Here is a 14956-nt window from a genome sequence, read left to right on the forward strand (position 1 = left end):
TTAAATGTATAGTTTATTTATTTATTTTGTGAGCCAGCTAAGTCAGACTTAAGTGCATCTTTACAAGTCATTTCAGAATTAGGGTTCAAATGCATTGACAAGCATTTATAGTAAACTAAAATATAGTTTAAAGTCATTTCGGTGTAAACTTGTAGGTCATGTGTTTAAATATATTTCTAATTATTTGTAATGATGAAGCTGCACATGGTACATTTAAAATATACTAACTTTACATTTATCAATAACACACTAAAGTTAAAATGATCAAGTACTTCACATGTGCTTTAGTATGTTAGTCAACACATTAAAGGAAGTGTCCTTCTTTATAGCATGACAAAATGTTTGAAATGTATTTTAAAGTAAATTCAGATTGACATTATCACAAAGTATGCAAAAGTGTACTTAAGTGTGTTAAGAGACACATGAATGTGAACTCTCTTTAAGTACATTTAAGTGACTTTTTTATTAATATTATATTATCTGCAAGTTTTCATGTAGACAAGTGCACATTTAGTACAATTAAAACACTTCTTATTTACAAGGGAAGTCACTAATACATGCATTGTCATTGAGACAAAAATATATTATTAATAAAAAAAATACTGCTAAATAACCTGTAATGGTCTTACGTATGACTGACTTTGGCAGGTGTGACAATAATCAAACTGTCAGACCCTGCAAATGAGGTTCTTATTCACTAAGGATGCTGCTTTCAAAGCCTACAGTATGTAGTCTGAACAGCAGTCTGCTCACTATGTTTTGGAACGGAGCCTGTGACTGCAGTGAGAGTCATCTGAAGGGGTCTAAAGTCAGGCTCCAGAGCTGAGTACTGTCCGCATTGTACAACAACACTTCTACTAACCGTGCCACTTAGCAGAAGTGGAAGTTGTTTGGAGAGAGAGCAGACCACGTCCAGACATGACGCCATCTCATCTATATCGAATAGTCTCTTTTCAAGCCTGATTTGAATCTCTTTCTCTCTCTCCAGGCCTACGTCATCCTCCTCTCTCGATCTTTGTGTTTTATCTCTCCATGAGATGCTTCTGGGCTCTGATTTCATGGTGGTTTTCACTGGATAAAAAACACAGAGCAGCTGCTAAAACTACAGTTGGGAGAAGCTAACTACAGACTGACTGCTGGGCGCTGTGATGGCACTGGAGAGCGACTGTGTCACAGATGGAGGTTTACAGCGTACACAGCTTCATTGATCATGATGGCAGTGATTTAGCTGCAATGCTCCAGTTTGTCCTCTGCTGCTTTAAATGCTTGTGCTCTTTAAAGTCTGGTGGATTCTTATTGGCTGTCAATATTTTTATTGCTCATTAGCGGGGGGAAAAATGCTTTGAATGTGACTTGATATCGTTCATCTGTGTTGTTATTATAATTGTGGTGTGGACTTTGGTGCGGACGCTATTCCATACCCTTAGTTAAAGTGATTTTTTAATACATCTAGGAAAATTAATGTCAAATTATTATATATTATCATGAATAACCGAAAGAAGTTCTTTTTTTTTTTAAATCACGTTAACATGCAGTAACTGGCGTACATTTTACTCTCATATCCGGTTCATTCAGTCAGCAGCTTTCTCAGAGATGCTGCTCTAACAAACATGGCATTTGATGACTTCTTGACTATTTTTGTGCCATGATGTTTTGCTTTATTTAATGTTTGATTGATATCGCATTTCCTCTTAACGTCATACTCTGGGACTTCCTTACACATATATGTACTTACGCACACTTTTACACAAGTGCTGATTGTCAACAAACTAAAATATATCAAATGAAATATATATACACTGTAAAAAATGTTTAAACTTAAGTGTTCATTTTAGCAGCCATTTTTAATTTAGACTTAAGCCCCGTTCAGACCAAGGACGATAACTATAAAGATAACTATATTGGCGATATCGTTTCTCTGTGCCTTTATCATTATAGCTGTGGTGTGGACTCTGCTATTCTTTAATACTGATAACGATTTTTAGACCTAACGTTATATCTTTATCTTTATCTTTATAGTTATCATCCTTGGTGTGAACGGACCTTTAGTCTTTAAATTAGTCTTAGTCTTAGTCCTGTGTCATATATATCTATAATGTTATAATAGCAAAGATTGTTGTCATGTGAGACAACACATTGCACTTTCACCAATTAGCACAAATCATTTGGACTCAAACACATGGTTAATTTGATCTAATCTAGTGTACTGTTTATTATAGGCTATTTAATATATAATTCAATATCAAAGACTTATGCACTCTCTCTGTCTACATTATGAAAACTGGTAAAAACAAACAAAAATCTTATAACAGTAAAATTCCAAATAGTAATTCCAATAATTCCAAATTGGAATAATGTTTCTCTATTAAAACAACAGCGGTTGAGTAAAGTTATTGTTTATCGCCCTTATTGTCATTTCATCATCATCTCATTTTAGTTGTGCGGAAAAAAGCTCATCAACGAACATTTTTCGTCATAGTTTTTTAAAGAAATTAACACTAGTGTTCATACTGCCTTAAAGTTTAGTCAACTCAATTACCCAAGTTGTCACTTAGCACAACTTCACATTTCAAGTTGACTAAACTTAAAATTTTAAGGTGAACACTTACTCTAAGTTGAGACAACTTTTTTTTTTACAAAGTATATTTAAATAGAAAGAGAGTTATGACATCACACGTCATCGTTTCCATGTCCATGCGCTCTATCAGATGCCAAAAGCAACCGAGAAGGTGCTATTACTGCTGAAAAATCATGATCCTCATACTGAAATCACAGATAGCCAGACAGTGATTCATCTTTTATGAATCGTTAATATTGTATGTACTGCATGTTAGCTTGCTGTCCCCAAAAGCATGAGCATGAAGTCCAGATGCCATTTTAACAAGAAACTATGCTTCTAAGCACAGGTCAAGAACTGTAGTTCCATTCATTCAACTTTGCGATGCTGTTTACGAATGTTTATTGGAACTGGTTTTGGGAAACGCAGGATTGGCTAACGATGCATTTGATAAATCGTAGCAGTTCAGCACAGCCAGTGGCACGGAAATGACACAATTCACCTTTAAGCTCAGAAAAGAGAAAGCAAATTACCACACTTCACTTCTAACATAAAAGTGATGATGGTCAAATGTCAAGGGTTTGTTCTCAATGAGTGGACTGTTGCCATATCATTAGCGTCATGAACACGGCCGTCTGCCTATATCATTCTTCATCTCTCTCTCTTCCCTCTGCTTCAGCCCTTGTTCCAGTTTCCTAGAGTTTTTTATTATTTTATGGACCTGTTCTCCATGCACTCCCTGTCAGCCTTTACCCCGGTGCTCTGTGATTCTGGGTTACAGAGGGGCCGGGCGTGCGTGTGGGCGTGTGAGCGGAAATCAGCTACTGACATTTCGAAAGCGTGTTTCTCAGAGAAGAAAAAAGCAGTGGTCAGGCGTTTTTGCAAAGTCACCGAGTGTGGGCGAGAGGTCAAAAGGGTCTGTGCCTATAATGTGTGATACAATCGAGACCAAGAAAGATAGAGAGGTAGATGTGTGGTTTGCGGTCAGGCTATGCTGCAGCGTTGACAGTTTTTATATGTGTGCGTGTGTCTTAATATCTCAGTCAGAGTTTGTCAAGTCTATATATGCCTAGCAGATATGCCTAGCAGTCGATTTCTCTCAGCTCAGCATGTGGGTGCCATTAGACTCCATTAGAGATTAACAAACACAGAGAGGCATGGGCGATATAGTTAATAAATCTCTTAATATTATTAATGATTTTCTTTCTTATTTTTTTAAAGCTATTTGACTATATTAAATATATAAACCTATAAAAACCTATAAAAGTTTGGAGTCAATTAATGTTTTTTTTCTTAAAAAATACTTTTATTCAGTAATATTTAACTGATTAAAAGTCACAGAAAAGACATTTATAATTTATATATTTATATTTGAAATAAATTCTGTTCTTTTCAACAAGGATCAAAAGATCCTGAAAAAAAGATATCATGGTTTCCACAAAAATATTTGAACTGTTTTCAACATTGATAATAATCTGAAATGTTTCTTGAGCAGAAAATCAGCATATTAGAATTATTTTTGAAGGATCATGTGACACTGAAGACTGGAGTAATGACAGTAAAGTAAAGATTTGACATTTTAAAATATATTATTTTAATAATATTTCTCAGTATTGCTGCTCTTACTGTATTTTTGATCAAATAATTATCTGAGAATGAGAGACTTCATTCAAAACATTTCAAAATCTTACTGGACCCAACCTTTTGAATGGTAGTGTTTATTTGGATAATTATGTATTTTCTCTAAAAGTACATAGAAAATATCAACCAAAATACTCAAACTACAGTAAAATCTAATTAAAAGAGTGTTTTGAATTTTTATGCATATACAGTATTTAGTAACATAGGCATACATACTAATAAATCTACACATATTTTTACAAAAATTTAAGTTTAAAGTCAAACTTATGAATACAACTTACCAACTTACACAACATTTTGTTAGTTTAAATCAGAATTGGATTTTGATGTTGGAACATCGCTGAACTCTCAAATGCATAGCCAAATAAAAATGATATCACCAGCAAAATAATTGCAAGTACACTGTGAATATTTACTAGGGCTGTATACCTTGGAGAACCTGGCGATACGATACATACCTCGATACACAGGTCACGATTCGATACGTACCTCGATACAGAGCTGTCTCGATACGATTTGATACAATGTGACACGATTTGATACGATTCAATAAAAATACATGGGCCAGAGCCAATTAGTTAATGCTGAACACATTTACTCAACAAACAGAACTCTGCATTTTTCTTCAATTTATTGAAGACAAAAGTGCATTATAACAAAGTGCATTTTGCTTAAATATTTGCAACTTTAAGTGCTCTGATTAATTGTACACAAATTGTATTAATCTGGAAATTACCACAAGTCAACATTTAACTTTCCAAGGGTACAGTCTGAGCTCACACAAGCACAAAATCTTCTTCTTATTATTCTTAACTTCTTATTAAATCTTCTTATAATTCTTTTTTGTGACACCATGTACTGCCATAACATATTTCACTATGAAATCGCTTAAATGCTACATCTTGCTTTAACGTTTTCCATGAGTTTTTTTGAAACTCGCGGGCGCCGCTGCGCCCCTTAATGGCCGGGCGGAGTATCGATACTAAGGGCTAGAATATCGATACTGTATCTTTTTTTATTATATCGGTATGTATCTAAGAATCGATATTTTGAGCACACCCCTAATATTTACTGCATATTCACGGGGCCCTAGTTCATACAAATGGCACTGAAAAGGGCAGCATAAAAACACACCGTGATTTAGCGTGAGATAAAACATAAGATGAAGTGATACACTTGCCTTATCTCCACTGGAGTAGAAGAAGTAACGCAGACGCACAATGTTGCAGTGGTCCAGTTTTCTCATGATCTGAAGCTCACGGTTCTGCAAGAAAATACAAACAAGAAAACAGTTTGATTTAAGCTAATAATATTTTCAGCTGCGCATAGAGTATAGTACTCAGCAACAACAGTACTCTGATTTCAGTTTACCACCTTTTACCATCGGGACAAGACCACAGGAACCAGATGAGTCCTTTGTACAATCTGACTCCGCTGCAGCCTAGATGTAAACTGCTGATTTTGTCTAGCCAGAGCAGAATACACTATTTCGACACACTATTCCCCCATCTAAATACTGTAAAGCTGATATAAAGCCGCCCAGCTTTATATGAAGCTGATGTAAAGTTGCTTTGACACAATTTGCATTGTTAAAAGCGCTATACGAATAATAGTGACTTGACTTAAAATCCCACACGGTCACTACATAAAAAGTGTAAAAAACTGCAAAGATGCCATATGAGATCACTGATGTCCCTTTGAAGCCTTGTGGTCCAACAAAAACTATTTTCTACATTTGGTAATGAACTAATTTATTCATTCAGTTTTTCCAACACTAAACTGCTGAAATAGAACTGTGATAATGGCTGTTACATGTGAAGTGCAATTCAAATAAAACACATACACAGCAACAAATAAAGTCCTCGAGAGTTCCTCGCTTAGAGAACTTGGGTCAGTTTTTGACCCACATCTGGCCAGAATAATAGACCAAAATAGAGCTACTGAAATGGCCCGTAACCATAACAACCAGTGTCATCTGGCAACTTCCGTGAGAGAAACTGCCTAATCAACGATTTTATTTAAAGCACCACCCACATGGTGTGCATCTGAGAGAGATGCTTCCTCTATTTACAATGAGAGCAGCAGAAGATGACGGCAGGGCATTAAACACATGAAGACTTCATATCTGATACAGCTTCAAGGCTTTGTTTAGTAAAGGCCACGGTCACTTCTGAAAACAGCAGGGCAAATACATTAAATGTCTGTTTGGTTGCATGGTGTGAAACGGTTTGATAAAACTAAGTCCACTTCTGGGTTAAAGAGGTCACTTTGGTATGGCAAATTAGTATGAACGGAATCTGTACAGACTGCTACATATGACATCATTTAAATCCATGCATAGTCACAATAATTATAAAATAGTGCATTTACTACACTAAAAAAATGGTGCTACATAGCACTAAAAGTGGTTCTTGGCTCGTAATCATAGGGGAACCACTTTTGGTGCTATATAGCACCATATCTTTAAAGGTGCTATACAGCATCTTTGTCAAATGGTGCTATGTAGAGCCATAAGAGGTGCCATATTGCATTGTATTTCTTCAACAAAAACAGTGGTTCTTTGGCTCGTAAAGAATTTTTAAAGAGGCTTAACAGGTTATTTGTACTGCAGTGGTGTTATATAGCACCTTAATCACCCCAAAGAACAACTGAAGAACCGCTGAAGAACCATAAAGGAGCTTATCAGGTTCTGCATCTGTATATGGTAGCGGTGCTATATAGCCCTTCAGTCATGCCAAAGAACCAGTGAAGAACTGCTGAAGAACCACTGAAACAAAAGATAGCACCAAATGTGGCTCCCCTATGATTACGACCCAAAGAACCACTTTTAGTGCTATATAGCACAATTTTTAGAGTGTATAGTTGTTGCTCTCTGAATACATTACCTTTGCACAGCAGCCTGCATTCTTCACATCTCTTACAATCCATCTATCAGACAAATTCATGCACAATTTAAGAACATATTTGTGTGAAACAATTGATTTAGTCTTACAGTATAAATGCAGCCTATTTGACCTGCTGCTGTGTATTACTGACAAAAAAAAGCGCTTCATATAATTAATTTATTTTAGTTTTTAAATATTGTTTCCTTGAATAATCACTTGAGAAAACTGTAGCAATGTGTCTATAATTGGGAAATATGTGAAAGCATGTTCTAAGTAAATAGTCAACTTTATATTAATATTATATTTATTACTAAAAAGTTCTAAAGTTTAAAGTTGTGCATTTAGGATTGGTTTTCGCTGTAGTATAATAATTGTGAAATTACTGGGGTACTGATTTGAAGTTTTGGTATCTGACAATGAAGTTGTGAAAAGCAACCTGCGGGGACAGAAGGAGGGGTGTGGAATCAAACTTGGGTTTGTGTGTGTGACTCTGTTAGCCTGTAACTCCATCACAATCACACGGTGGGTGGTAATTTGTGAACACACAAGTCTCTGCCAACTGTGCATACAGTCACTCTCATCAGGCCACTCCATTCACACACACATCTTCATCCACAACAGCCTCCGTCTGTCACCCTGGGCTTAAATCAACTGAATCGTGACCTCTCTCGGAAAGAACAACAGTTCTTTTTTTCTGATCTTATAGATCTTGCTTTGTTCATTTTCACATCTTTGTCTTTGTGTAAGTTTGCGGCGTCTTGTCATGCCATCTTAAGAGATATGTTAGCAGACACACAGTAAAAACAATGTTACAATTAAAGTCACCTTTTTTTTTTAATGGAATATACGTTTTTTTCTCCAGCAACTTCCATTTCATGCTGACCTCAAGTTTGATTTATGTCCTTGAATCAGGTCAAACTGTACATTTCAGTGAGTCAATTTAAAACCTCTGATTCAGCGACTGATTTACTACTTGTACTGGATTGTTCCTTATTGCTATCTATTGTTACATTGGCATATTAATTAATATGCTTAATATAATTAACCCCAAAATTTAAATTACCCCATGATTTACTCACCCTCAAGCCATCCCAGGTGTGTATGACTTTCTTCTTTCAGATAAATACAATCAGACTTATATTAAAAAAATGTCCCGGCTCTTTAAACTTTATAATGGCAGTAAATGGGGGTCAGAATTTTGAAGCCCAAATAAGTTCATCCATCGTATTACAAAGCTAGAAAAATACAAAGCGATGTATTTTTCTAACACAAATACCGGCACATCACTTCGGTTCAGAAAGCCTTTATTAACCCCCTGGAGCCGTGTGGAGCACTATTCATGATGAATGGATGCACTTTTTGGGCTTCAAAAGCTCGACCCCCCCATTGACTGCCATTATAAAGCTTAAAGAGCTGGGTAAATCATAGGGTGATTTTCATTTTTGGGTGAACTATCCCTTTAACAATTATTCTTTCTTGAGATCATTTAGTGACAAACTAAAAATCTGGTCTCAAACATTTATCAATTTGAATGTACTTGCTTACAATGGCTGTTATCTTAAAGTGATTGTTTCTCTCATTAAAATGAAACAATTTTAAGTTATTTTATTGAAAATACATGAATACTGAACTGAATATCTTCAAAAGGCTGAAAAATATCATGCTTAGCAGCTGTTTATTGCGCAGCCCACTAATACAGTTATACTTGGTTAAGGAGAAAGCAAACAGTACCTTTGCTTCATGCACACAGCCAAGCACACAATCACTTCATGGAAAATGATTGATTCCTCTGAAAAGCCCCCATTATATCACTTCAGCTGCACTATTACATCACACAAGCATTTGTATGACCTAAAAGCAGCAGTGTTGATTACTGGCTTCTGCTGACAAAATCAGTATATGGATGTGTACATAGAACACTTATCTAGGTTTTTCTTTATTTTTTATACATACTAACTAATAATACAAGCATCCACTGATGTCAAAGTAAGAAGCTTATGGGACAGTGAATATTGGGACTGTTCTTGCATGCTAATATCATGTATATATGTGTGTGTTTGTTACAGGGTAAAGGTCATACAGATAAACACTCCTACTGACACACTTCACACGTACAAATCCTCTCTCGGACGAGCAAGAGAGGGAGCAAACTTCACTGAAAAGAAAGGTGGAAAAGACTGGCGCAGCACATCCGGTTTCTACATCAGAACGCCGGCTCCTGCTTACCTTTCTGGGCCATACAACTTTTCAATTGCTGACTATGGAGGGTTTGTGTATCCCCAAGAAATGCAAATGCAAAATTGGTGATGGAATTAATATGAGGTGGGAGGAAAAAATATACATTTCGATGCTTATGAGAGCAAACAGTTTTCTCAGGGAATGTAACACTTTTGTGAGAATGTTCAGGGGAGCACAAAACTGTTGCTGTTTTTTCATCACTATGTCTCATTGGGTCTGTATGTTTTATCAATACTTCTGGATATTGAATGAATTGTATATTTAGAATTGACATTTCACTATTCATCTGCTATCTTTTTCACAGGCCGGAAACACTTTAGTATAGGGACCTATTTTTTTTAACATACTGGCTGTTTATTAGTGCTTATAAAGCACATATTCTACATTCCTAATCCTAACCAATACCTAAATTTAGCAACTACCTTACTAACTATTAATAAGCAGCAAATTAGGAGTTTATTGAGGCAAAAGTCATAGTTAATGGTTTGTTAATAGTGAGAATCAGACCTTAAAATAAAGAGTGACCCACTGGCCTTTTACTTCAAAATACACTGAATTTACCCAGAAGGTATAATCATGCCTGTACCTTTTGGTACAACCTTGTTGTAAATGTTCCAGTGATGACTTCAAATGATGCCTATACAGGCAGCAGCACTATCACCTAGAAGACCCAACATAGTGTCAATGGAAAGGGCACCCAGCTTCACAGACAAAACACACAAACCCAGTGTTTCAATATCTCTGTCAGGTCACTGTACACACGCTGTCCTTCATATGTGACCTGTTCTGTCTCACACATGCCACATGGATGCACTACAGCTCTCTGATGGACATGACTCATCCACGCTGGTCACTGTCCCAACAAGACAAGGTCAACTTTTTCACACTAGCGGAAATCGCTCGTTGACATGAGTGACCTAAATTTCATTTACACCACCATCTGATCTTACAGTCACTCTCAGCACGACAGCATTTATGTGTCGCTGCACAGGAAAGGTGACATCCTTCTCCTGTCAATCATACTTTTTTGCTGCAATATATGAAAGAGATGATGCCTGTCATCTATCAGTACAAAATCCCCTTCCTTCTTACTTAGGTGCACTTCTACTCCAGATTAAACAGGAAAGTCTACACTCATTGGATCCAGGACTACTGTCGCTAATATGGTGGCAAAGTGGGAACAATTTTAGGGGCCCTCAGGTCTAGAGGGGCCCAAAACAATTTCAGTAGCAGGCAAGCAAAAACTACTAGGTTTACTGCTCCTTAAAAAAAAAAATCTCATCATCAGCAGGAAATTAAGGAAAATCAACCTATTTTACAATTACCTTTACTTAAAAAAAGTTGTTTACTTTAATGGACAAAGACACTTTTATTACACTAAATTACACTACAGATGCTAAAAAAAGAAAAAAATGTTGATTAATAAAAACATGTATTAATTCAGCTCAAACAGTAAACCATGATGCTAACAATACTATGGTAGGTTTGAAATGAACTGTAAATGTACAGTAATTTAAAACTGTAAATGTACTGTACTGTAAAATAAAATTATTATTTCTATTAAATATTCAAAAAATATTTTACCGTGGAATATTACAAGAGCAATATTTATTTTGTTTAAAATTGTTATTCATTAATATTAATAACAACATTTATTTTTATAATTATTACTTCATAGACATATGTTATTTTTTTATTTATTTTTTGTGCAACCCAATGCCAAGGTTGTGGATTCAACCCATAAAGAAGCGTGACAAGTTGCAAGACATTTTTTTGATTGCCTGGTATCTGTTTTTCCCCCACCAACTGTGAAATTTGATTCAAAACTTCTCATAACTGTATATTGAACATTGGATACCTTCTGAATAGCTGTTATTGTGTTTTGTCAAGCAGCAGTTTCGTGTTCAGAGTGGATGGGCAAACTGCTTGTTGCTGAAACTTGTAGCATTGTATCTGGTTAGGAAACAATATTATACTTATTACACCTGTATGAGCACATCAGTATAGCATTCAGCTAAAATGGATTTAAGAGAAATGATAAACAATAAGAAATGAGATCAAATATAAGATATCAGAGATGAAAGATAAAAGGATAGCAGTAACACCGAAGAACAGAAATAAGGGAACTTATCAGAGAATAGACATGCAAAAAAAATTATAATAATAAGGATATAGGAACAGAGACAAAGGCACTTTGATGAGAGAGTCTGAGCTCCAGTCTTTGAGCTCCAAAGCTTTATATTTAGTCAAGGGAACAAGAAGAATGTCTCAGTCTTACCTTAAATCGCTTGTCCTGAAGGACCTTCTTGATGGCCACCAGTTCTCCTGAGTCACAGAGCTTGGCCTGATAGACCACACCAAACGAGCCATTCCCGATGACCTTGGTGTCGGTGTAGCTGACCTCCTGCGGCCGGTCAGGTCCCTGTCCAGGGGTCGCCACCACTGTGGTCACTTTACTGCCATCTTTATCTCCTGCAGACAGGTAAAGAGAGTTGGGGGTTAGAGACTGACTGATGTTACAGTACAAAAAGGCAATCGGAAAACACAACAAGGTCTCAGTAGTAACAAGTTCCAGTGCTTTACACCTTGCACCCGAAGTACTAAGGTAGAGAATTATGAACCATTTTATCCAATTATAAAAAAAAAAAAAATTCTGAATGATTTTCATAACGTTCAGTTCAATTAAGAGCTCTTGAATTTTTTAATGTCTAGGAATTTAAAGAGCATTTTTATGTAAATGTTTGTTTTATGCATTTGGCAGATTCTTTTTACAGTTCTAATAAGCTGTTAATCACTGCGATTGGATCACTCATTTGAACTGCATCAGTTCAATTCATGAATGAATCATTCACCAAACTTCACCAATGCTCACTCACTTTTAGTACGCTATAGAGAGTGATCAAGGTATTCTTCAAGATCTCCTTTTGTATTCCACAGAAAAATGAAAAGTCTTTGGAAAGTAAATTATGAAAGAATTTCCATTCTGTGTGAACCATTCTTTTAATTGAAAAACCAAGGCATCTTATCTAAATGGCTAACAGGACTGTTCTGTAAATTAGGACCAAACTGGGACAGAACTGGAAAGAAAATCTACCTTGAGCTTATGCATTTTACATTACTTTTCTTGGCAGATGTGTTCTCACCAAAGCGACATAAAAGAGAGTGCATATTTGGCATTTGGGAGGATTACTTCAGCAGGTGATTTAGGATGAAAGTGATTATAATGCAAACATAGCACGTGAAATATAATCTTCAGCATGATGTGGAGAGGTTTTCAGAGCGATTATTCTTTCTTTCAGAGCTGTGAGGGGTAATAAACCCAAGAAATTAGTGGTGGGCCAAAGCATAATGCCTTTAGTTTATCTTCGTCTAGAACATTAGGGACAGATTTAAAGAAGTCATAAAAATATTTACTATATGCATTACCTCTTACAAAACAACTTGAGCTCCAAGGACTTGGCTGAATATACTATGCAATGGTAAAAATGCGTCAACAGATTCTGCTATTCAAAAAAACTCCCATTATAAAAAAATTATATAAAATGACTCATAACACGATTAAATTTAGGTCCCAAGGACAAAATCAAATCATGTGCGTACAGTGATGTATGTATGCGATGGAGGGATCTGGTCCAGTAATTGTGACTACTTGGATCAGCTTCTTTGAGTTCCAGTTCAAAGTCCCTGTTAACTCTGTTAAAGGTTAACCGCTTAGCCTCCAATTGTCTTGTGCCTCTTCAGCCCACTCACACCCACAGAAGACCCACATAACAGATTCTCCAACGAGCCTCAAATCAGGCCTGCGGATCAACTGTTCCCCAAATCTGCAGTCAGTGGCTGATTGTGTTGCAGCAGTGTGTTTTTTAAAGAACAGAATCAGGTCTAGTGTGCAGCTCACGCCACATTTCCTCCCTCACCACCTGAGACTCTGACAGCCAATGCCAACTGCATTGACATGCCGCTAGGGCTGGGCAAAAGCATTGATTTACCGATTAACTGTGAACTTCGTTTGAATATTCTGATATCAAGCTTTAAAATCCCAAGATTGATTTTTAAATCAATGGCTTTTTTCAGCAGATTCTCATTAATCATTATTTGCAGCATGCCTCTCAATCTGCAGCTTTAGCTGAGTCAGTAAATCCTGAATGCCCATGTACAAAGAACTAAATACTGTTAATGTCAGCTCATCTCATAAATATATACAGTTCAGCCATGAATCTCTACTTGCGTTCTTATTGGTTCATTAACTTCAATGTTCCCAGCCAATTGGATTCTCATACTCATTACTGGATACCTATATAACAGTATGTATTCAATAAATGTTATGTCCGCACGATATGCATGTCCTCATCTTATCCAACCACCTGCCTAGATCTGCTGCTATATATTAATATAAATGAATAAAGTTCAAAAGAACAGGAACAGCATTTATTTGAATTAGAAATCTTTTGTAACATTATAAATGCTTTTATTGTCAATTTTAAACTAATGCATGCTTGGTGTATAAAAGTGAAAACAACAACCTTACGCCAAACTTTTGAACAGTAGTGCATATGTGTGTGTGCGTCATAACCCTAAATTAAATACACACTTAATCAAGTCAACATGAAAATAAACCATTTTACTTCCATGATGTGAGTCAAGTCAATATTGATTGACAGGTTATTTTATTTAGTCATTTTTTCAAGTTGTATGAAGAAGAATCTTTGAGTTTCTGTGTATAGTGATAACCTGTAATGGCCAAAATTATTTAGATATGCTTGAAAGTGAAAATAAAGTGAATCCCAAGTGTGCTGCAGTTGTGTAATAATGCAGTTAATATCATTGACATAAAATTAACTTAACCGAAATATTCCCAAATGAATAAATATAAAGGATAGCTTGTATTTCGAGTTGAACCAGGAAATCAGTGCCTATACTCAGACCCTTTCTCACCATCTCCATGGCAACTGAGATGTCTCTGAGCCTGAGAGATGTTGTGGCCCACTTGCTAAAGGCTCACCCACTCATCTGCACGAATACATACACGCACACGGACTGTGTGTCAAGGGTGACATTCACACACTCCAAAAATAACACCATAAAATAGCCATGAGCGAATGCCAGCACAAGTGGAAATTAAGATCTGCTGGAATGTCTAACATAGAATTAAAGATCTGGAAGTATGACGATCTTCATTACAATGTGAAGCAATTTGCATGTTAACCATTCAAAGTTCTGACGTGAAGTGTTTGCTTAAGTCGAACGTGATCTCAGGACAAACATCTCGTCAAACTGGTTCATGGGGTTTTCCTTTATTCACGACAAGAAACCACTTCAAATATCCATTCCTCTGTTTGAATACAAAGGAAACTAGCTTCACTATGCATAACAATGACCAATTCAGTCAGATATTTAACACACCAGTACTTGTTACTCCTGTCAAACAGATGATTTAAGTTTCTGGCAATTACCAAAAAGCATCTAGATTGTACTAAGAACTGAGAATCAATATATGAGAATGATTTCTGAAGGATCATGTGACAGTGAACCCTGAAGTAATGATGCTGAAAATTCCAACGCTATCTCACGGCAATTCGTACGTATTTTACGAGGTGGCTAATTCGTACGAATTCATACGACCTCACTCGTACGA

At 36.2% G+C, this 14956-nt stretch overlaps 1 protein-coding gene across 3 annotated transcripts in view; it reads right to left on the bottom strand.

Moving 5' to 3' along the window:
• The window catches only part of LOC306875800 (glycogen synthase kinase-3 beta), a 50779-nt gene that overhangs the window by 15897 nt on the left and 19926 nt on the right, over nt 1–14956 (bottom strand). For 2 of the 3 annotated variants that reach the window (XM_079426544.1, XM_079426543.1), the window contains exons 2-3: nt 11600–11793; nt 5379–5462 (exon numbers count right to left, since the gene is read on the bottom strand). In XM_079426544.1, coding sequence (XP_079282670.1) covers nt 5379–5462; nt 11600–11793 — 278 coding nt within the window. Of the gene's footprint in view, nt 1–5378; nt 5463–7083; nt 7127–11599; nt 11794–14956 lie in introns of all 3 variants that reach the window. The other variant, XM_079426545.1, reaches the window with a different exon arrangement.

Source organism: Barbus barbus (assembly GCF_936440315.1).
Source record: "Barbus barbus genome assembly, chromosome: 10".
Taxonomy (NCBI): domain Eukaryota; kingdom Metazoa; phylum Chordata; class Actinopteri; order Cypriniformes; family Cyprinidae; genus Barbus; species Barbus barbus.